Raw genomic sequence first — 25,173 nt, 5'->3', positions numbered from 1 at the left:
TTTTCACCCTGCAGAACCCCCCACAAGCCTATAAAAGTGGATGAGAAAAGCAGATCCTCCAAGGCGGCCTCTGTTAGTACTCCATTTCTTCTATCAATACTGGGTCAGCAAAATATAGTCCCTAATTCTCAGAGATTGAATAATGAGCAGTTCCAGTTTTATTACTCACACCTTCCTTTTCCTTTCCAATTCATTACTGGAGATGCTTTGGGCTAAACCCACTACACTTCATGGTGACTTCTATTTCAGGGGACGAAGGACTATGTCACCAAGCAAAAGGCTGATTTATATAGCATTTTTATGGAAAGAGAAAATTCAGGAGTGAACACTGGAAATAGGAGAGAACAGGGCATGAAGAAACAGTAAAGATCTTTCCTCTTATGAATGGATTATTCATCTTATTAAAGTTAGAAGGAAAAAAAAGTTACCCTTGTTAGAACCACTTTAAAATAAATTTGCTAGCAAAAGGATATAATGGGAATGATTAAGTAAGAATCCACAGAAAAGTTTTAAAAGAGAGGGTGTATTTGGAACAACATCTTCAAGTTGAGAAATATGATTACAAACGAAATCCTTACCCCACGCGCTCTGCCACTGAAAGAAAAGCCTGGAATAGACCTGAAATGGGGTGAAGCTGAGGAGTTCCTCCTTGTGAGCCTTATCATGCAGGAAAGTGTTAAATAGTCAGAAGTGACAGACACACGGAGAACAAGATGGGATGCAAATCGAGTCTGTCTTGTAAAGAGAATCAGCAAGTAATTTCCACGTCTGTGGACCATTCTCTTCGCATTCCCAGCTTACCGGAGCATTTATATCCTTTCCCCCTTATCTTTTTTCCTGAAGCTGGACCAGAGGCAAAGCGTGAGGAATATCACTACAGCAAAATCACCAGGTTTCGTACCACCACCTTGTGTATGTGCCCAAGATAACTTCTTGAAGGAATGACTGTGTTTCATGGATGTTTTGGTATCAAAAGGGGCAGATACCCTGAAATGTGTCACTGCATCATCTGGGAGTTTATGCCTGCAGAAAGAAGTGTGTGTGGGGCCTTTATATACATAGGATGAAGCACATCTGAAAATGTGATGTGCTGTAGGACTTAAGGGCTCCTCTCAGATTATGCAGTGGGGTCTCCCTGGAGCTAGTCAGAATGCCTCACACATCAGTTCATCCTAAACCTCCTAGAGAAATGGCTCAGTGGACAGACATGGATTATTATATCTATTCTAAAATGTGAAACCTGTGTTTACTTTCTTCACCATATCTTTAGTGAGGGGAGGGAAGGAAAGAATTCTGTTTGGTATTTCTTTGCTTTCATGCAGTTTTTTGTTTGTCTTGCTTTGTTTTTTGTTTTTGTTTTTCTTTAAAGCTGGGTTAAGGTGGTTTAAGCTCTTTCATGGTACCAAGTGCTAATTTAGACTTTTATTTGAATTGCTTTTTGCTGCAGCAATGATATATATATCTATCAATATAATAATGCCAGGAATAACTTAGCTAGCGTTTCTCACAAAATTGGAAGAGGCATTTTTTAAGTTATAGAACATCTACTTCCTAGCAGCTTTCTTTTTACCTCCTAGTTTCAAGCGACTATTTTCCATGCTTCCTCTAGGTTTATGCTATTGTGTGCTGTTCTAAAGTGTCAGCCCTGGAAGAGAGTGGTAAGAAAGGAACAAAGCAATAGCTCACAACTATCAGGAATCCTATATTTGAAATACTCAGGGGATGAGTCAGAGGGAACAATGATGATGAGTTAGGGTAATGGGTTTCCTGTGGGGGGAAAATTAACACACAACAAACCTCTCTTGTTCCTTTTAAAGTGCCACTGACACAAACCAGGCCCTAGCATCTTGTTTTGGTACCCTGAGTTCCCTGGTCGGAGTGGACTTGAAATGGGGAAGGGTGTTGAGGATGACCGCTTCATGCCGAAGTCACAGAGCTCAGGTTCAAGGTAAGCCTGAAAGACTGAATGGTTGCAGAACTGAAAGCTGCGTCTTAGAAAGTGGAAATATGGAACTGAATATGGACATGTGCACACATGTGTCTCTTCCTTGTCTAAAGTAATCAGTCTCTTGAATGATCGTTTTCACCATTATAAGTGTGTCACAGAGGAAGGCAGTCGCCATAGCTGCCTGGTATTCTGAGCTGGTTCGAGGGGATAGATGCTGTGGTGAATGCAGGTATGTTCTAAAAGTAAAAGGAAAAAAGAGAAAGAGGACGACCAAAATGAAAGATAGGAGAAAGAGGAGAAGGAGAAACCAAAAATGAGCAACAAAGGAAGAGTATGAGGTGGCCCTGCAGTTTTTCAGATGAAATATTCCCGCTTACACTCGCTCACTGTGTTTTGCAAATCAATGTCATTTCTAAAGGAACTGTCCAAATTTTCTGGATATTCCTTCTCCTTCATCTGGTTGGTACGATGTGACTGCTTATGCTGGTAAAGGACACGACTCATGATGCCGATGATGGAGAAGATGATGAATATCACCACTGCTATTACTCCTGTTGAGAAAGAGGGACAAGAGAGAGAGGGAGATTATCACAGATCATCTGGTCAAGAGAGAGAATGCAAAGTAGACAAGAAAGGCACTTAGGAGAAAGAACCAAACAAAAAACAAACAAACAACAAACTCTGCTGCATGTCCAGAAATAAACACAGGCTGAAATGCATTCAGGCTTCAGTTACAAAAAAAACCTCCTCTTTCAGGCTAGTGAGTGCTCAAGCCAGTTTCAGTACGAGGAGGTTTTATTTAATGGACTAAGAAAGCCATCAAATAGATATGGAATCAGACTAGCAAAGGATCTCTTAGTAAATTCCTTTAAGACCTGCTTTAAAGAATGTGTCTGAATCATTTTTAATTAGCAAATTTCTTTGTCATCTTGCAAATAAGTACCTTAGAACTACTTTAGCATCCTAGAAAATATGCAGATATCTCACTTCCCAATACATGCTCTATGGATGTAAACTTGTTTATGGTATATTTTTGCTTTGCTAAAAATGTTTTATTAATAATGAAATGCTTACTAAATATTCAGGGCATTCTACCCTGCTGTGCACTCTGCAAGGTATAGGCTCGTTTGAAGATGGTACCCCTCTGTCCTCCAGAGTCAACTGCAATGGCAAACTTCTGCCCTGTTGTGTCAGATACTACCCTACTTTGATTGTATGTGATTTTATGGGACCTACTTGGCAAGCTGTCCTCACTGACCCTAAGGTCTTGTCCCTACCCTTGCCAGGAAGGCTCTTGAGAAGGGAATAGCAAAGTCAGCAAAGTTTACAAGGCAGAGTAAAACCAGGTAAGTTAACAAACCTAGAAATAAATTGGATACAGTGAGTGACACCGCGGAATGAGCTGCAGCATTTAGAGATGAAATACAGAACCAGTTTCTACTCTATTCAGGGTGGGAGGATGTGAACCTCCAGGAATTTTTCTCAGGGGTTGGGATGAATTTCCTGCCTTAAACAGACTCATAGAAGCCTGTACGGGGTGGGAAAAAGTCAGCAGTCACAAAAGTCTTTTCTCCATTTGTCAAATGAGAAATTATAGGAAGAGAAACAGGCACCAAATGGTTTCCTATATTTCTTGTCGCCAAACAAAAATCAACTTGGACTCTTTACCCTGAAGTAGATATTCAGGTCAGACATTTGAAGAACTTCTTTAAGGAAAGTGTGTGTGTGTGTGTGTGTGTGTGTGTGTGTGTGTGTGTTTCCTCACAACCTTATTGTAACAATGCACTTCTGTGCTCCCCTTGCCACTTGTCCTTCCAGCCTAAAACACTACTCACTGGTTCTATTGTTACCTGTTTACCCATCCCACCCCACCTTGCCCCCACCAAACTGTGAGCTCTTGCAGGGCAGCACCCATGTCTTTCAGCCTTGTATTCTTGTACTTAGCACTGGTCCTGACCCATAGTGGGGGTTCTTTCCATAGCAGTTAAATAAATGGTTACTGTCGATTTTTAAGAGCAGAACTCCATCTGGTGTGAATTAGTCCATCTAGTCTGTCAGAAAGCAGAGATGGGGCCACCTGTGAGGACCATGGTTCTCAGATGGAAATGAATTCTGTCTCTCACAGGCATCTTACATTAGACAAGTTTGGGAGTCATTCCGTGTTGCAAGGCCCAGATGGAAAAATCAAGCTCCTGGAGGCAACAGCCAAGCTGAGGCAGGATACAGAGCAGTGAGGCCAAGAGGCTGTGAGAAAATGGAAAAGCAATGGGGGTGGGAGGGAGAGCGGAGCTCACAGCAGAGCGGACAGGAGCTTCCTCTGTAACCATATGTGCTGCTAGATCGGAAACTACAGTCCCGTGGGCTTCACCGTGTTCATTAGATCCACTCGGTGGAGAAAACCCAACAGCACTACAGATTTGCCCATCTGTCTGCCCCAACATGGCTTTTTCCCATATGTAGTTTTATTAGTTTGCTTTGTGCTTTAGGAAAAATGACAAGTGGATGAGATCGACAGGATGCACGCTGCCTGTCTCAAAGTAAATTATCCAACTGTTGACTATGCGCTCAGCTGCCTGGTGGTTCTTGGAGGGATCCCTTCATAGAGCTGCTGGTGCCGGGCTTGGAGGGGAGGGTGCCTTTGATCATCCCAGCATGTGTGATTATTCATGAAAAACCTCACGTTCTTAGATCATGCAGGGTTCTGGGTGCTGGATAGCCACACTGAGGAAGGATTCAGGTAAGTTTCTCCAGAGCACAGAACCACTGATGTCTTTTCTGCTTTCCGCCACAAAGAATGGTTTACCTCCGATGAGAGCCGAGTCGCTTTGCACTGTGTTGGTGAGTGGTTCCCGCTCATCTGTCTTCCCAAAAAGATCTGAAAGGTGTAAAAGACACTCAAAGTCCTAGAAGAAGATCTGAAATATGGCATTGTGATGACACACCTGCGTATTAGACCAGGTGCTCTCAAATAGTTGGCATTTTGGAAGGAAGCCAAACATACCCAGAAAAGCATTTTAAGTATACTGCTTACACCCCATAGTTTCATGACCCTGTTCGTTTCTATGTAAGTTGTAAGACAAGAGGTTAAAAGACATGATGGTGGTACTCTGCTCGTATCTGCCTTGGCCTGCAGCTTACCTCTCAGCCTACCCTTGAAGTCCCTTTATTATTTGCTGGACAGTTCCTATGCATGTCAACGACTTTTTCCCTCAAGCACACCTGCCTCTGATTCAGAGGTTTCTTTAATTACAATAGATTTCTGACTCCATTGGCAGGAGAGGGGAAATTGCTGGTGAATTAGCACCCCCAAGAAACCCTCACACATTTTACTATATGTACATTAACATATACGGTGTAAAAAAAAACAAAGAGCATCAAGTTTGAAGGCACATAGACCTGGTTTCGAATCCTAGCTCTGACACTTATTGGTCTGGTGACAGTGAGCTACATACATTTTTTAAATAGCAATCTGCAAATGTATTAAAGGGAGCTAATGATCCTATAGGTATGCATATAGTGCACATAAAATTGTCAGGACCTATAGCACCTCTCATTAGTATTGCTGTATCATTTAATCCTCAGGAAATGACTACAACTTGATTATAATTTTTTCCAATCTCACAGATAAGGAAATTATACCAAAGCCATTAAGTAACCTGCCCAAAGTTCTGTAGTTCATTCATGGAAGATTCAGAATTCCAATCAAGGTTAGCCAAGTGTCGTATTCAGGTTCTTTCTAGTATACATACCTGACCATTGCCAAGAAAACACCAAGATTGGTGATGAGCAGGCAGCAGCAAAACTCTGTGCCCTTTCTTTGCTTGTAGTTCATAACTTATTCGTCAATTGATGACCACACCTGATTAAAATAAATCCTAAGAACATCCAAGATACGTAGGATGACAGTGACTAAGAAAAGGTATTTCAGGAAGCGGCAAAATAAGAGAAGGTATATGGATGGTAGTCCTGTGGGACTTTCCTTTTATCAAGGAAGGTCGCTTTTAATCACATGAATTGTATTATTGATAGATCAACAACCAGCCTGCCTTCCCGACCCCTAAACTCTTTAATCCTTAGAGCAGCAACCACTTAAACAATAGCGAATATATATATATATATATATATATATATATATATATATATATTTTCAGATTGTTATTCAAAAATGTATGTAACTCAATGTCACCAGACCAATAAGTGTCAGAGCAAGGATTTCAACACAGATCAATGTGCCTTCAAGCTTGCTGCTCTTTTTTTAAATAACATATATGTTAATGTACATACAGTTAAATATATACACATATATCTATTTCTAACTACTCATTAAAATTAGGATTATCTAAGCACATTAAATATCACTAAGAAATCAGTCATAATTCTTAACCACCTGTAATCATACAAGGTAAGGAATTGGGTAATATTAGCCTTTAGCCTGGAAGCTTCTTGAAGACATCAAAATAGCACTGGTGAGAGAAGTTCCCTTGAGTATTTTCTTGCACACCTGATGAAGAATGCACCGTTGTCACTGCGTTCACATCCGAATCCATCATCGAGGCACAGCTGGATTCTGTCAATATCCCTTGGATGGTTACAGGTGCGGTGGTGGCATGGCGCAGGGCTGCCTTCAGTGGTGCTATATGGTTGTATTGGACTGAAGCCAGACAGCCAACAAAACCCAGGGTGTTTGCTTTAGCAACTTCAGAATCCAATCCAAGATTCTCTGTAACATGAAAGACAGTCAGTTTTTTTAAACTATGCTCCATATCTACTTTAAGTAATGTCTGAAATTACAGAAATTACCTCGTTATTTTTTGAATAAAGGAAATTGTCCCCCAGTTCTCTTTATCTCCTCTTTCCAAACTCTACCCCCACTACCAGTGTCAGTATATCAACTACATATCATAGAAAATTGCTAGGGCTATCTTGCTTTGCGATAATGTTTCAAACTTCTAAATTTTCATTCATGTATTTTATGAACTGTAACGAATACTTAGTAAGTCTCTTCTACACTCTAGATGTTTTATAGAATTTAGATCATTATCTCCATCACCATTTATTTATGGATTCTGGTGATTAATTCAAGCATACTACAAAGCTTATTACAACATTTCACTCAAAATGATAGCAAGAAAAAAATGAAAAGAGGAAGACAGAGTGGTTAGAATTCAAAGTGGTCCTCTCAGAAGTTTATCATGTTTGGTGTTTTAAGCAGCTTGTACTCCGACCTTCTAGTCAAGATTTTCACATGCTTAGTTCTGTCCGTGGTACTGATCGGTGAGCGTGGATTTTCTATGACAGAAATCAATCTCTAAAAGTATCCTTGAATCTTTATAAAAGATAATGAGGCAATCATTTATGATTCACGACAAGATCAAATGTCTCATTGTCTTCAAGATTTGTGGTAAGATTGTTCAGTAGCCCATTTCTTTATTTTAACAAGGATCATTTGGACAAATTGCTGTGATGCAATTACATAAAACTACAATACGGGATGAACCTTTTTTTTTCCCCCCTTTAAGGCATAACAGTTTCAACAGACCTAGATTGTTCAGATAGATATTTTATTATGATAATCTGTTTATTTTCTGGAAGAGGACAAGGACTTTCCTCTCTATCAGGTAAATTATAATTTATTTCCATCATAAATGATCAAAGACTGCCGCCAGGGATCACCAACAAAGCACTTTGTTGGCCACATTTAGGGAAGACATATAATGGACATATGGATCAAAATGAGAAATTAACATACTTTAACAGTGCTTTTTCTAGTTTTGTCCTCATTATTGTCTCCCCCTTCAACACCCATGTAAACCTTGCTAATTTATCATCATTCTCTTCTTACAGGAAAAGAAAAGAAATCATGTATTAATTTTATGTGGCTATTGTAACAAATTAGCACAAACTTAAACAGCATAAAACAACACAAATGTTTTGTTTTACATCTCTGCAGAAGTCTATACCGGTCTCACTGGGCTAAAATCGAGCTGCTGTTAATCTGCATTTTTTCTAGAGCCTCCAGGGAATAACCCATCTCTTTGTCTTTTCTAACTCCCCCAAACCACCCATATTCCTTGGCTTATAGCCCCCTTCCTGTATCTTCAAAGACAGCAATGTTGCACTTCTGTGTATCTTTCTTCCAAAGTCACTTTTAATACTAATTCTCTACTTTTGCCCCTTCTTCCACTTTTAAGGACCCTTGTGGTTGTACTGGGCTCAGCCAGTTAATCAAGGATAATCTCCCTATTTTTTTTTTTTTTGCGGTATGCGGGCCTCTCACTGTTGCGGCCTCTCCCATTGCGGAGCACAGGCTCCGGACGCGCAGGCTCAGCGGCCATGGCTCACGGGCCCAGCCGCTCCGCGGCATGTGGGATCTTCCAGGACCGGGGCACGAACCCGTGTCCCCTGCATCGGCAGGCGGACTCTCAACCAGGGAAGGCCCAATCTCCCTATTTTAAGGACAGCTGCTTAGCAACATTAATTCTTCTTTACCAGTTAGCTTAACATATTCACAGGTTCTGAGGATTAGGATTTGGCTATTTTTGTGGGTTATTATTCTTCCTACCACTCCATTCTTCTTGAGATTCTGTGAGAACTTTCCAGTTAATTATAATCAAAATTAATAGAGATGTGAATCGACACTCTTCAAGTGTGTAAGAACATGGGGCAGGGGTGGGGAGGAAACTGTGGTCTTCCAAATATTCCTGTAAATATCCTACAGTGGTGGTACCTATTTGTTACGTACTCATGAAAGCATCACGTATGCCTATTTCTCATCCTATGCTTACAAAGACTGAGATTATGAGCATAAGCGACTGCTCAAACACTGTTATGCAAAAGTCTTCCACACCAAAAAGCTTTAATTAAGACTAAGTGCTATTTGTCGAGTGTCAACAGAACTCAATGTACCCTAGTGTAATTCAGAATGCACATTAGCTACTGATTGGTAGTTTTCATGGGATAGAGTTAGAGATCAGAAGTATTTACAGAAGGAAGACAAGAGAAGGGAAGCATAAACTTGTATGAAGATTTTTTCCTTGTGGGATTTCAAAGCAGTGGAAAGTGACATGTCACTGCAGCTATGCCTTAAGGGTCTAAGTCAAAACTGCCAGATCTTATTCCTAGAATTCAGTTAAAAAGAAGCCTGTATTGGTGACAAGGTCTTTGAAGGATATCGTTATTCTGACCACCATGAATCCAAGTTCCAGGTAAAAGAATCGGCACATGGATAAATAGGGGGAAATGTCAGAAAATGACCACCTCTCTTTAATGGAAGAAATGTTTTGGATCAAGTCTTATCTCTAGGAAAGTTAATTTATTCTAGATGTATAAAAAGCATGCAAACCTTGAGAGGGTTCTGAAAAGAAATGAAGAAAACAAGAGTCCTTGATAGCAGAAAATACTCTCAGTATGAGTCCCGGCATAATGATTTCTCAGATTCTTACATATATGGAGAGGCAAAAAAAAAATGTTAAGATGGTTCCAGATTATATTTACTTCTTATAAATTTGTTACCTAATATGTGGTAAGAAACAGTTGTTTGCTAAAAATGCATTTGTTCAATAGTCAACACCTATTGGGTACCTACTATATAATAATGTAATATTTTTAAAATTATTGAAATGTGATTGATGTACAGTATTATGTTAGTTTCAGGTGCACTATAGAGTGATTTGACATTTGCGTACATTATGAAATGATCACAATGATAAATCTAGTAACCATCTGTCCCCAAAGTTATTACAATATCATTGACCATATTTCTTATGCTGTATATTATATCACCATGGCTTATTTATTTTATAACTGGAGGTTTGCATCTCTTAAACCCATTCACCTATTTTGTCCACCCTCCACCTACCCCACCCACCCATTCTGGAAACCACCAGTTTTTTCTCTGTATGACTGTTTTCATTGTTTGGTTTGTTTGTTTATTTTGTTTAGTTTTTAAGAATCCACATAATAAGTGAGATCATATGGTATTTGTCTTTGTATGACATTTCACTTATCATAATACCCTCTAGATTCATCCATGTTGTAGCAAATTATGAATTTAACCATTCATCTATCCATGGGCATAGGCACTTAGGTTGTTTCCATATCCTGGTTATTATAGATAATGCTTCAATGACATTGGAGTGTATAGATCTTTTCAAATTAGTGTTTCTGTTTTCTTTGGGTAAATACCCAGATATGAAAATGCTAGATCATATAATATTCCATTTTTAACTTTCTGAGCAAACTCCATACAGTTTTCCATAGTGGTTGAACCAACTTACAATCCCACAAAAAGCACACCAGAATTCCCTTTTCTTTACATCCTCACCAACACTTGTTATTTTTTCTTCTTTTTGATAACAGCCATTCTGACAAATGTGAGATGGTATTTGATTGTGGTTTAGATTTGCATTTCCCTGACGATTCGGGATGCTGAGCATCTTTTCATGTTTCTGTTGGCCACCTGTATGTCTTCTTTGAAAAAACAAGTCTATTCATGCCCTCTACTCATATTTTTAATATTTTGAAATTGTGTTCTGTGTATATTTTGGATATTAATCCCATGTTGGATATATCAATTGCAAATATTTTCTTCCAACTAAGATGCCTTTTCATTTTGTTGATAGTTTTCTTTGCTGTGCAAAATCTTTTTAGTTTGATGTAGTCCCATTTAATTATTTCTGCTATTGTTTCACTCACCTGAGACAGATCCAAAAAAATATTGCTAAGACTGATGTCAAAGAGTGTACTTCCTTTGTTTTCTTCTAGGAGCTTTATGGTTTCAGGTCTTCATTGAAGTCTTTAATCCATTTTTAGTTTGTTTCTGTATATGATATGAGAAATTAATCCGGTTTGATTCTTTTGCATATAGCTGTCTAGTTATATCCAGCACTATTTACTGAAAATATTTTTCCCATTTTATATTCTTGCCTACTTTGATGTGGATTAATTGACCATATAAGTGTGGGTTTATTTCTGGGTTTGCTATTCTGTTCCATTGATCTGTGTGTGTGTGTGTGTGTGTGCGTGTCGGCACCATAATGTTTTGATTATTTTAGTTTTGTAGTATAGTTTGAAATTAAGTAGTGTGATACCTCCAGTTTTTTTTCTTCTTTCTCAAGACTGCTTTGGCTATTCAAGGTTAGTGTGTGTGTGTGTGTGTGTGTGTGTGTGTGTGTCTGTCTGTCTGTCTGTCTGTGTGTCTGTGTGTGTCTGTGTTTTCATACAAATTTTAGAATAATTTGTTCTAGTTCTGTTAAAAATGCCACTGAAATTTTGATAGGGATTGAACTGAATCTTTAGATTGCTTTGGGTGGTATGGCTTTAATAATATTCATTTTTCTAATCCATGAATATAGTGCATATATAGAGGATTTTTTTGCATCTATGTTCAGAAGTTACAAGTTTGGTTTGTAATTTGCTTTTTTCCTTTTCCTTCCTTCCTTCCTTTCTTCTTTTCTTTTCTTTCTTCTTTCCTTCCTTTCTCTCTTTATCTCTCTCTCTCTCTCTTTCTTTCTTTCTTTTGTGTGTGCAGGTCTTTCCTGGTTTTGACATCAGTGTGATACTCACCTCATAGTATGAATCCAGACGCATTCCTTCTTCTTCAATTTTTTGGTATAATTTGAGAAGGACAGGTGTTAACTCTTCTTTAAATATTTGGTAGACTTCACCTTTGAAGCCATCTGGTCCTGGACTTTTGTTCATTGGGAGAATTTTTTTAAATTAATTTAAAAAAATTTAAATGATTCAATTTCATTACTGTTAATTGGTCTGTTCATATTTAATATTCCTGATTTCAGTCTCAGGAGATTGTAGGTTTCTAGGAATTTATTCTTTTGTTCTAGGTTGTTCATTTTACTGACATATGATTTTTGTAGGTGTCTCTTAGGATCCTTTGTATTTCTGTGGTGTTAGTTGTAACTTCTCCTCTTTCTCTTCTGATTTCATTTATTTGGGCCCCCTCTCTCTTTTCTTCTTGATGAGTCTGGCTAAAGGGTTCTCAATTTTGTTCAGCTTTGCAAAGAACCAGCTCTTAGATTCATTGATATTTTCTTTTTTTTTTTTTTTTTGGCTCAGTTTCATTTATTTCTGCTCTGATCTTCATTTCTTTCCTTCTACTATCTTTGGGTTTTGTTTGTTCTTCTTTTTCTAGCTCTTTTAGTGTAAAGTTAGATTGTTTGAGATTTTTCTTATTTCCTGAAGTAGGCTTGTATTGATATAAAATTTCCTTTTAGACCTGCTTTTGCTGCATCCCATAGAATTAGGATCACTGTGTTTCCATTTTTATTTGTCTCCATGTATTTTTTTTAATTTCCTCTCTGATATCTTCAGTGATCCATTGGTTGTTTATTAGCATGCTGTTTAGACTCCACATGTTTGTGTCTTTTTGCATTTTTTTCTTGACTTTTAGTCTCATACAATTGTGGTCTGAAAAGATGCTTGATATGATTTAAATATTCTTAAGTTTATAGAGCTTATTTTGTGGCCTAACATGTGATCTATCCTGGAGAATTTTCCATGTGCCCTTGAAAAGAATATGTACTCTGCTGGTTTGGGATTAACTGTTCTCTATATATCTATTCATCTATCTGGTCTAATATGTCATTTAAGACCAGTGTTTCTGTACTGATTTCCTGTCTGGATGATCTGTCCATTTATGTAATGGGGTATTAAAGTCCTCTATTATTGTATAACTGTCAATTTCTCCCTTTATGCTTGTTAATATTTGCTTTATTTCAGTGCTCCTATGTTGGGTACATATATATTTATGATTGTTATAAATTTTTTGTTAGATTGATCCCTTTACATTAGGTACTGTCCTTTGTGTCTTGTAACAGTATTTATTTTAAAGTCTATTTTATCTGATTTCAGTATGCTACCCTAGCTTTCTTTCATTTCCATTTGTATGAAATATGTTTTTTCTATCACCTCACTTTCTGTGTGTGTCTTTAGATCTGAAGTGAATCTCTTGTAGGCAACATGTATATGTGTCTTGTTTCTTTATCCACCAAGTCTCTCTATGTTTACAGTAATTGTTTTTAAAATATTATTTCTATTTCCCTTCCATGTATATGTTATTATCATCCAAAATATACAAGTGAAGAAGCTGACACTATTAATGTTAAAATATATACAGGAGCTCATGTGGCAAAGTTGAGATTTAAACCAAAGTCTTTATGACTTGAAATGCCAAACTCTTTATGTAAGCTATGTTGCCTCCCTAAAATCCTTCCAAAAATATCCTAGGTATTTTTGTAAGATACTGTTATATAAATTAGCTAAGAAGAAATAGGATGCAAAAACTAAGGAAAGCACAAGTCATTCTAAACTCTTGATTATATTAAAAATAATGCATTTTCTAGGTCATTTTATTCAATTTTTAGGTTATAATTGCATTCAATTTATAAGGAACTAGGAAAGAGAACTATTGTATGGGCTGAGCTACAGAATAAATATGGAAGATAAACTTAACAGTGAATGTGGCTACTCAGAAGTGGTTGAATGAGAATGCAAACAAAGGCCATACCACTGGAAAATGCCACTGTTCTCTTTCTCATTCTTCCCAAGGTTTTCTGCTAACATATAAGAGTCCCATCCAATCAGGAAGAACTGCAAGGTTTCTCCTTATATAATATATACCATCTCCTTGAGAAACCACAAATATCTTACAAAGAAAATTTCTTATTTGAAATTGACATAGTTTATACCTCCCAACACACTTTAAATTTCACTGAAATGTCACTTCTGATTCTCATTAGAGTCTATCTACTTGCCCTCAAATACTGACGTAGAAGCAGCATGGGGTGTTGAAATAGCATGGATTGGAGGTAGGTAGACCTAAGCTGATGAATTATGCCCTTGAACATATGATTTGTATTTTCTCATTTCTGAGATTTGTCCACTGTAAAATAGTGATAAATAGTATTGACAACATGAATTGTGGTGGAAATAAATATAAAAAGCATGATTCCTAACTCAGTGCCCATACATTCATTTATTATCATCATCATCATCATCATTATTCTTCCTACTAGTCTTCCAAAGAGTTCCAAAAGCCTTTGACTAGATTCAAGGGCCCTCAACATGTCCAAGTAATACTGCATTTATATGAGAAAACTAAGATGTAAATGCTTATGTGCTTGTCGTAAAGACTAAACTTCCACTTCATACTGACTCATAACTGAATATATGTAGTACTAAAACTTTGAATGACTCAGTTGGTTAAGTTAGTATAGACTAACTTCTTTAAGCATCTGAAAACTTGACTATCTACATTAATTTGCAAACACTCATTTCTTCAAAGCAAAGCTATATCCCTCTGTTAAAACTAGTGGATTTTGTGATGCCAAGGAAAATAGCACAGAACCAATGTTAGCCCCAGAATGTGCAACATTTTACACAGTCACAATTGTTTGACACTAAGAGAGTGATAGAGCCAACCTAGGCAGTTTTTTTTTTTCTGGGTATTAGAAAATGAAAAAGAAAAGATCAGCAATTTGCTAAGAACAGACATTGCTGTAAGATGAAATATGACATTTGCTATATGTCAAAAGCCATCGATGACATTTGAAACACGAAGTGTCAAAATACAAGTCATTCAGACCCACACAACCTGGACTTACGAGAGAGTAAAATGTACCATCACAAAACATAAATAAAGAACTTGATATTAATGGAAGACATAAGTGATATATACAAATAAAGAGTATTTCCCTCAAGAGTACTTTGTGGCTTTCAGTAATAGTGAAACAGTCTGAAAATTTAACTATCGGGAATATTCATGTCTCTCAAATAAAGCTTTTAATCCTGAAAGAGGAATGTCAAACTGTATTAAAAAAAATATTTGGCATTTACTTAATGCTTTTATACTTTTCATGGTATGCACATTTGTACAGCCTATGTAAATATTCATCCTTGTAAAATAAGAAAGTGTGAGATAATTATACCTAATTACCAGTTAGGGAAATTAAGACACAAGGTCAAGTAATTGTTTAAAGCAAATTACCCAGTCCATGGCCAATCCAGGTTTGATACCTAAGTCTCTTGTATTCTGTCCTTATTTTCTCTGTTATGCCATATTTAGTAGCTTTCTGTAGGTATTGATTGTTGATAAGGTGAAAAGAAACCTCACCTCCATAGCATGACTTAGAGCCCTTCACTAGCTAACTCCCACCCACCCAGCCAGCCTCATCTGTGCTACATAGAACCGAACTTCTCACTCTTCTCTTAGTAGGTGCACATGTTCTCTCTGCCTGGAAGGCCCTTCTGTCCCTTAACTACCTGGATAACAACCGCTCCTTCTCTGTTAGACCTACATCTATTTATTGGTCACCTATGAGAATCACACTATGTGTGAGACAGTGGACTTACAATTGTCAGCTAGCAGACATATTTAACAGACCAGCAATGATTTCAGGCAATAAGTCTTATGGGAGGAAGACATCATTGTGGCTCTGGTACCACAGAAGAGACCCCTGACACAATCTAGGACAGTGGGGATCAAATTTAGTATGCAAATTAATTTTCCAGGGAAATGTATGAAAATTCATATCTTTGAATCTCATTCAGTAGGTCTGATGTGGAGGTATCCAAGAATTTGCATTTTAAAAATACACTCCTAGACACTTACAATAACGGCTGGTTCAGGAACCCCACTTTGAGAAACATTAATTTAGGAAAGATGGTCTGGAAAATAATGTATTAGGTGATCAATAGACAAAAATCATGCATGAGAGGGTGGGCAGAGAGTTCCAGACACAAAGCAAAGCCTATACAAAGCCTAGACTGAGAAAGTCCATGACATTTCAAACACTAAATAATCAAGTTAACTCTACCTTCAAATAAGGCAAAAGACGACGTTGAAAAGATGGGCAGGGACCAGGTGGAGTTAGGAAAGTACTTTCTCCATGTTCCCAAGGCATTTGCTTACTTCTAAGGCACTTCTTTTATTTCACCATTATGTTTACAAGTCTGTCCTTCAACAAGATTGGCAGATTCTTGCTTTCAAGAAACCTGTTCCTTTCTAATTTCCAGCCTCACCAACTAGGACACAGTGTCTAACACAGAGAGCATTTTGTAAACTGTAAAAGGAATTAATAAATAAAAAATAAATGTTTCCTAATATCAACAGTAATGCAGTCTTATCAGGGATGTTCAGATATATTTAAAACTTTATTCTGGCCATTTACAAGCATTTAGTTTCTTTACTTTTGCATTCACACTCATAACACATTATGTGGAATTCTCTTTGATGAAGCCCAATCCTGATGAGAACTTCATTAATATTTCCTGCAGCTCTGCCAATGGTACTCATCGAATATTTCTCTTCATTATTCTAAGCACTTTGTTACCTAAAGCTAACTAAATAGTTTCTATGGAACCTGAGTGACCCTGTAAATTTGGTTGCTACATATCACAGTGTCTATTCTGTTTGTAATGGCACCATAGGCTTAAAGGGTCAGAGCTTGTAGTTTTGCTCATCACACTGCCAAGGAGATGCCTGCCAAATACTGCATGACAGGCTCCTTATCTTCAGGTCTCAGGATGAAAGCCCCACTCCAGACAATCCATTTTATGATGAAGTTTTCCTTATTTCCTTCCACTGACTGCCAATTTACTAACATAGTATTTTGGGCATAGACGTTGATAAATACATTCTTTTGGATGATTAAATGGGTCTCAATTGCACAGGATCTGGCATATAGTAGGTCTTCCATTACTCTTCTTTAAGTAGAAATATATACATACACATAGATAGACAGACAGATGGATAGATGGATGGATAGATAGATAGATAGATAGATAGATAGACAGACAGACAGACACTAATATTACAAGAAACATACAAAAATAACCAAGTTGATTCGGTCAACAAAATTCTACCATTTGAGAATTCATTATCTCCAGTGAATAGCTCATGGGCTCAACTATAGTTTTCATTTTTAAATTGGGTTCCTTAGTTACATGCGTTACATAAAAGCAGTTCTATGGATATATGACAGTGACTACTGGATTGGTAAAACCTTAGCAATATATATCCAAATTTAAAATTCTAGATATCATACTCCCAATGCCAATTCTGCTTATTTTCCACAGAAAAGTCACTTTTCTGACTTTTAACACTGAGATGCTCAAGTTGACGTATAAACTCATTCCTTTGGGATTTAAAAATACAAAAAGAATTCATCCTAGGGTGCTGATTATTTATTTGATGTGGGCCCAGAACTAGACAACTCATGTGTCTTGATTTATGTTGTTTACTCTGTTAAAGGAAAGGAGCAAAACTAGAGCCCTGCATGTCCTAACAGAGAGTCTTTTAACAGAGTCCAAAAATAACCTATAGAAATATATTCTACTCTGTTATGGAATTACTAGCTAGCTATGAAGTTAAAAGAAGTACCAAAAGGAGTAAAAGCCATACTGAGCACCTCCAGTGATCTGATGTTATTTCTTTTATTGTTTACAGAGTTACACATAATGCATATTTTGTGAGGAGGTTTTCTGCTGCAAGTAACAGAAAATCCAACTTGCAGAGACTTAAATGTTACAGGGATGAGTTATATCAAATAACAAGGAGTTTAGAGGCAAGGAGAGCTCTGAGCATGGAATTTCAGGGTTTCTCCTCTTTGGCTGTCTCATCCTCAGGCTGGAACAAGGTGGTCATGCAATTCCAGGCATCACATCTAGACACAACAATGTCCAGAAGCAATACATAAATACATAAACAAAAGCTGCCTCAATTCTGTGTTTGTTTTTTTTTTTTAAGAATGGAGAATCCTTTCTCAGAACCACATACACACAGCTACCCTGAAGGCTTCTTCTCATTGGCTAGATTGTGTCCCAGGTTTATGTTACTCCAATCACTGGCAATGGAGAGGGACCACAAGCATTTGATTAGATCAGCAGTTTTTAAGACTTGTTTTTAGTCTAAAGATCCATTTTCACTCTTAAAAATCTTGAAGAGATTTGGGGCTTCCCTGGTGGCACAGTGGTTGAGAGTCTGCCTGCCGATGCAGGGGACACAGGTTCGTGCCCCGGTCTGGGAAGATCCCACATGCTGCAGAGCGGCTGGGCCCGTGAGCCATGGCCGCTGAGCCTGCGCGTCCGGAGCCTGTGCTCCGCAATGGGAAAGGCCACAACAGTGAGAGGTCCGCGTACCGCAAAAAAAAAAAAAATCTTGAAGAGATTTTTGATATTTATATCTGTTTTGGATCTGTTTGGATCTGTTTTGGATCTGTGTTAGAAATGAAAACTGAAGAAGCCACAGTACACATTCCATTAGCCATCTAAGTGGTGATATCATCACACATCTTGTAGCCTCTGAAAAACTCCATTCTGCACGCATGAGAGAACACGAGTGATAAAGTTCATTAATATCTATTATTAAAATGAAGATAGTTTTGACCTCGTGGATTCCCTGAAAAGGTGTAAGGAGTCCACCCTCCCAATGACCACAGGACCAAACTTTGAGAATCACTGGCTCAAACCAATCAGGAGGAATCTTCAGGGATTGCAGATGAAGACAATATTCCCACAAGCACATGAATTCATAGAGGAGCATGAATGCTTAAATAAAATTGGAATTCTGTTAGGAAGGGAAAAATAAGTCAAAATGGATGTTGGGTAGGCAATCAACACTGTCAGTTGAATACATATAAGGCAATCTCTGGAAGGCAGGAAAGAAGGAAGGAAGGGAAGGAGGGAGGGAGGGGGAGTGAGGGAGAGAGGGGGAAGGAAGCAATTAAGAAGTAAAGAAAGAAAGAAAGAAAGAAAGAAAGAAAGAAAGGAAGGAAGAACAAATGAAAGAAAAGAAAGAAAGAAAGAAAGAAAAGAAAGAAAGAAAGAAAGAAAGAAAGAAAGAAAGAAAAAGGAAGAAGGAAAGAAAGAAAAAGAAGAAAAGAGAGAGAGGTAGGGAGGGAGGAAGGGAAGGAAAGGAAGGAAGGAAGAAAGAAAGGTATTCAAAAATAACTTCCTTTAAAACTGAATATATGTGTGTGTGTATCCACCCCTCCCACCATACACACATTCAGTTTAAAAAATAGTTATTTTTGACCAGTCATATATTGACCTCTGCAAAAATCCTCACATCTAGTTTGAATGTCCTAAATTTGGCTGCTCTGTATAAGGAAAAACGAGCTATTCTGTAGGGACCGAATGGAGACCAGTCATGGGCAATATTGATCAATGTGCATAGCAATGACTGGTCCTTGGTCCTGGCAGCTGATCTTTCTGGGAACCAAACCTTCTGTGCTGCTCCCAGGTCTGGGGGAGGGAGAGATGGCATATTTGTCTTTTTGTGTCTAGATTATTATCCAATATATAATTGGTAATTATTATATTAAATAAAAATAACTCATTCAAATATTTCTAACATGATGATCATAAAGCAGCCCCTTCATCTCTCTAAGTCTCAGATTCCTTATGGGTAAAACTGATCATTGTATATGCCTTGAAGTTTGGTTTACAAGACACATGGTGTGGCAGAGAATAAGCACCCCCCTCCGAAGATGTCCATGTCGGAATCCCCAGAACCTGTGAATATTTTACATTACTTGGCAAAAGAGACTTTGATCATATGAGTAAGTTAAGGGTCTGGAGATACAAAGATTATCCTGGGTTATCTGGGTAAACTTAATGTGATCATAAGGGTCCATATAAAGGGAGGCAGTCAGAAGTAGGAGATACGATGACAGAACCAAGAGGATCTAGTAATTTGAGGAAGGGGTTACAAGCCAAAGAATGCAAGTAACCATGTAAGTAGGAAATGGAAAGGAAACAGTTTCTCCCCTGAAGCCGCCAGAAGGAACACAGCTCTGCTGGCACCTTAATTTTAGCCTCATAAATTTCACTTAAGACTTCTAACCTCAAGAACCATACGATAAATTTACCTTGCTTTAAGCCACTGATTTTATGATAGTTCGTTAAAGCACCAACAGGAAAATAATAAACATAGGAACACTCTTAGAGAATGCTAATGCGGTTCTACTTTCTACATTTAAAACATGCCCAGAAATTAATATTTTAGTGGCTATAAAACAATGTTAATTTTCTTGTTTATATATTTCTATTTAATAAATTTGGTCATTGTAAACCGTCTCCACTTTGTGCAGATCGAATATGCATGAATTTCAGTTACCATGATTTAAATAACACCAGTCCTCCAACAACATGACTCGTTTCAGTGACTATGATATAAGCATAAGTGTATAAAGTACAAACTCTGCTGCTAGCTCTTCAGTCCACAAATTAACATGTAAATAGCAGATGTGCATCATGATTAGTAACCACTCACATCACTTCTTTAAAAGTTTGTGGTAGATTGGCCACTGTGCCATTGCTGATTTAATTAACAGACAGCAAAGCGTATAGTTGTGTAGCTTCTTTGTATCTCAGTAATAAACCCATGTGACATTTTACAGAAAAATAGATAACCCAAAGAGGGAATTGATCAACAAAGATGATTTTGCAGCAAAGAAACAGAAAGTAGAGCACTGGAAGTGAAATTCAAATGTAAATAGATTTATAGAAGAAATAGCTGGCCATGGAAATGCTGACACTGACACAGAAAGACTCTAGGTCTGCAATCACAGGAAATTAGCGAAGGTGATAGGAATCGATATAAATGAGGTGGTTCATGACAAACAGAGTGGCAATGTCCCAGAGGAAGTGATGCCAGCAAAAAACTTCACAGTAAAAGAACTCTCCAGAATGTTTCATGACATTGAAAACACAAAGGATGAAATGGTGGAAGCTGATCCAAACTTAGACAGCAGCATGACAGTTCACCAAGGCATAAGAAAGATGCGCCCTCCATATTTAGTCATACAGCCAGATGGCGGCAAGCACTGTTCAAACTATTCTTGAAAGATCTTTTTTTGCAAACAAATGAGATAGTCTAATTCTCAATGTTTCTAATACTTTAGATTACAGAGTACTAAGTAAATACTAGTTTTTCTTCATTTCCCTAAGAGAGTTTTTATTTATTTATTTTTATTTTAGAATTTTGTATGGAAATTTAGTTGATTTATACCTTAAGAGAGTTGTTAATGCTTTGGCAAAAAATTTTTAATGGTCATAGAGCTAATCATGTTTTTCTCATGAATGATTAAGATGTCTTTTCACAGTTTCAGTTCGTGTGGTCACTTACTGTTCTGCAGAATTGGGTAAAGCAAGGACCACCTCCATAATATCCATCAGGACAGGATTGCTTATTAAGTGCCAAAGACTGCTTTAAATGCCTTATAACACTTAATCATCATCTGCATTATTGTGCCCATTTTAAAGGGAAGAAAATGGAAACAATTGAGGTTAAATAATACAAAGGAACACCCAGTAAGTGATAGAGCTGGGATTTGAACCTACCCAGTGTAAACTCATTCCCAGACTGCAGGACACTACACCTGCTTCTTCTTGTACTTGCTAACACTCCTAGAACATCAATTATGCCCCGGCTTTGCCCTGTTCAAGTTAGATGAGCAGTTGGGTTGTGATGATCTCATCACAATAACTTGGCAAAATAGAAACTATGGTGCGCTCCATGCCACAGGTGAATGAAATTAAGGTTTAGAGAAGTAAAGTAACTTGTCCAAGGTCTCACAATAAATGTTAAAGCCTGATGCCCCACAAAGAGGCCAGGTGTGGTAAATGTAGTGACACAATATATTTTGTTGAGTAAATGTGTTCAGTGATTGACATATCATATGATATCACTTATATGTGGAATCTAAAAAAATGATACAAATGAACTTATTTACAAAACAGAAATAGACTCACAGACAGAGGAAACAAACTTATGGTTACCAAAAGGGAAAGGAGACGAGGGATAAATTAAGAGTTTGGGATTAACAGATAGACGTTACTATGTATAAAATAGATAAACAACAAGAACCTACTGTATAGCACAGGGAACTATATCAAATATCTTGTAATTACCTATAATGGAAAAGAATCTGAAAAAGGATATATATATATATATATATATATATATATATATATATACACATATATATATATATTTTTTGCTGTACACCTGAAGCTAACACAACATTGTCAATTAAATATACTTCAATTTAAAAAATGGTTATTGAAAAAAATGTGTTCAGTGATTGAACTTTTAAATTCTATTCTGAGTGTTTGTTTTAAACTCAGTAAATCATTTTCCTGTGAATTTATTAACCTACTTCAGTGAAGCGTGCTCATCCCAGAGAACCAAACTCTCTTCCTTCCTAATGAAAGAGGGTGTTCACTGGCTGGTAACCTCATGCGGTCATCATGGCTGATGATGGCTTACTTGCTGTTCTTCAGGATAGCATATTTCTGTTTTAAGATGAATCTGTAAGACTTCGTGAAAAGGAAAAGTATATTTCTGGGATTTCCTTACAAGAGGTATTTTGGAACTAGTGTGTTTTGTAGTCGGCTTCCAATCACACTGCAAATGTAATTCAGTAAATACTAAATGAGGATGGATTGTGCACGAAGCATCAGTGATGTTGTCTGCGTAAAGGCTGAGCCCGCTTAGCTTTCAGAGCAGGTGTGCCACAATTATGGTGCACGACCCACCAGCGGGGGACTGGCCCCTAAGGCAGCTCCCAACCATGCCAGTCTAGAGACTTCTTTCCTCCACTGCCTGTAGAACCCTCATCTATAGCTCTTGCTTCATACTTAACCTTATGCTCCCTTGTTTCATCTCTTGCATTGTTCTCCTTGACACACAAGGAGGTGGCCTCCTGGATAATGAAGATCAAACTGGCTTCAATGACCCAGATGTGAGCAAACATATTCATCCTCTGTCTCCTCTGGAGGGCAAGAAACCCATGAGGTATAATCCCAACCCCCACTCATCAGTTCTCAGCCATATATACAATTGATCTGCATCTGTGAGCTTCTGCATTTGGCTAAAAGGGTAGCATTTTCTTCTCTCTCCATCTGATTCAGAGAGTATAAAATCACACATTATTCCTGTTAGTTATAATTTGCATTTGACTGCATGTAACAGACAATTTAAAAAAAGAGAGAGAACAGTAGCTCAAATCAGGTAATAGTTTATTTTATTTTTTATTCCCAGTTAATGAGAAGTCTGATGTTAATCTGTCTAAGGTTGGTATTTTGGCTCCAGATATCATTATCATTAGATTTACACTTTCCTCTTCATAGGCTATAGCTTTTGTTTTCTTCCTCATAAGATGACCCAACGAACTCCAGCTACTACCCTTATGTCCCAGCAGGGGGAAGTAGCTGGGCAAAAAGCAAAAAGGTACACATCTGCTAAGTCAGCCTTTTTGAAAACTCTACTAACTTCTTCTTGGAGACCATTTTCCAGGACCATGTTGCATGGCCATTCTTAAGAAGTAGGCCAGGGATGTCCTGGTTTTAACTAGGAACTTTGCTCCCTCTAAACAGGAACAAAAATTTAATGAAAAACATCAATGTGTTAAATAAAGAAGAGGAGAATGAATATTGGATATTTGGTAGGCTGTTAACAGGCTCTGACTCAATTCCCTTCTGACAAACTTTCTTCTCTATACTTTCCTCCAATTAAACTGTTATGCAACTTCCTTTCTAGAAATAGATTTCATCACCAATGAATAGGATCCCTGGGTTCAACATTAAACTCTTCTACTTTTTAACATTGTATCTTTAGGAAAGACACATGATATCTTTGGGGCTGTTTCCTCATCTATAACATGGGAATGGAGGTGGTGCCTGCAGGTGGAAGATTAAATATCATCTTTGACATGTCTTCTGTTGAGAGATGGGGTCTATTTCCCCTCCCTCAGAGTATGAGTTGACTCATGACTGCTTTGCTCAATGGAACACATTACAAATGATACTCTGACAGTCCCAGGACTAGCCTTCAATAGGTCTGGCACCTTCTGCCTTGGGGGCTTTGAGCCCCAAGCTACTGTGTAAGAAGCCCTACAGCCCTGAGAGACTATGCAGAAGGACCTTGAGACTAAAGGGAGAAACAGAGTGACCCAGCTGAGCCCAGCCTTCCAGACGTCCCTGCCACGGCAGCAAGCATGTGAATAAATCTGTCTTGTCCTCCAGACTGGCCCAGCTACTAACCATATCTCACCAAAAGAGTCCAGTCAGCTCCACAAGGACCTGAAGAACCAACCAGGCAAGCTCTGTCCAAGTCCTGACCCACAAAGTTCTGAGATATTTGCAAAACAGGTGTTGGGTTAAACTATGAAGTGATGGGGTCGTGAGACACACAGTAATAGACATGTAAGGTTCTACCTCGTGTGTTTGTTGTGAGGATTAAATGTAATAATGAAAGTAAACATCTTAACTGATAGCCAAGCACATAGTAAATACTCAACAATGTTCAGCTTATTGGTATTGTATCCTCTAAGTTTCCATCTACCTGCCTGTGGAAGGAGACATTGGGAGGAAACATCCATTTCGTGTCTCTCACCAGCACTCACCATCCCAGAACTAAGTCTTCTAATTAGAGTAGAAGCTAATGTTTTACTTCAATTCAGCCAGTTCATTACTCCCTCACTCTTCATGTACTAATTTCTCTGTCTGTAAGATTTCAGGGTCTGTGAAATGGGTTTATGCTTTATATGCCTTTTATTAAAGGCTGTGTGGTATAGTGGAATATATCCAATTTCTGGAGTCAGGCAAATCTGGCTTTGCACACCAGGTCAGCCAATTAATGAATGAAGGAGTGAATGTTATTGTTTGAATTCCCCCCAAAGGAGGCTCTAAGGCAGGCATCAGGGTGCAAGTACTTTATTTATAAGGTGAAGAAAACACTTCACCTTGTAAATAAAGGGTGGTGGCAAAGATAAGGATGGGAGGGAAACTAGTAAAAAGTTTTTTTTTTTTTTTAACTTAAACCAACCAGCACTGAGGGCAACTAAAACTTAATCCTACTGGGAAAATTCTAGGAGTCACTAGGGAGTACATACCCAAAGATAACTTAACCCAATAAATGGTAAGAAACTGGGGTATTTATACACTAGCTCACAGGCATTAAGTCCTTTATATTTCAGGCTTGTCACAAAAACATGCAAAGCATGCTTCAGTGGCTAGAGAAAACCCTCAGTAAAATAATTCAGGTGCTGGAAGTTGTAAATGAGCTTGCACTGAAGTGGTAAAGGCAAGGGAATAGGTAAGTAACCGTGCACAAGTTACTGAACCTTAATTAAAGAAGAATGTGCACCTTTGTTAAATGAAAAAAAAAAAAGGTAAATGTATTAAGGGCATATTTAATAAAATCAAAG

General features: G+C 37.8%; 1 protein-coding gene across 2 annotated transcripts in view; it reads right to left on the bottom strand.

The window, feature by feature from the left end:
- Window positions 1–1,547: 1,547 nt before the first annotated feature.
- Window positions 1,548–25,173, bottom strand: part of CNTNAP5 (contactin associated protein family member 5) — an 877,416-nt gene continuing 853,790 nt past the window's right edge. For both annotated transcript variants that reach the window (XM_033860287.2, XM_019931771.3), the window contains exons 22-24: window positions 6,450–6,668; window positions 4,752–4,823; window positions 1,548–2,499 (exon numbers count right to left, since the gene is read on the bottom strand). In XM_033860287.2, coding sequence (XP_033716178.1) covers window positions 2,303–2,499; window positions 4,752–4,823; window positions 6,450–6,668 — 488 coding nt within the window. In that variant the 3' untranslated portion in view covers window positions 1,548–2,302. The remainder of the gene's footprint in view (window positions 2,500–4,751; window positions 4,824–6,449; window positions 6,669–25,173) is intronic.

Source organism: Tursiops truncatus, chromosome 7, assembly GCF_011762595.2.
Source record: "Tursiops truncatus isolate mTurTru1 chromosome 7, mTurTru1.mat.Y, whole genome shotgun sequence".
Taxonomy (NCBI): domain Eukaryota; kingdom Metazoa; phylum Chordata; class Mammalia; order Artiodactyla; family Delphinidae; genus Tursiops; species Tursiops truncatus.
The sequence above is the reverse complement of the archived record's forward strand: the minus strand, read 5'-3'. Positions and strand labels throughout refer to the sequence as shown.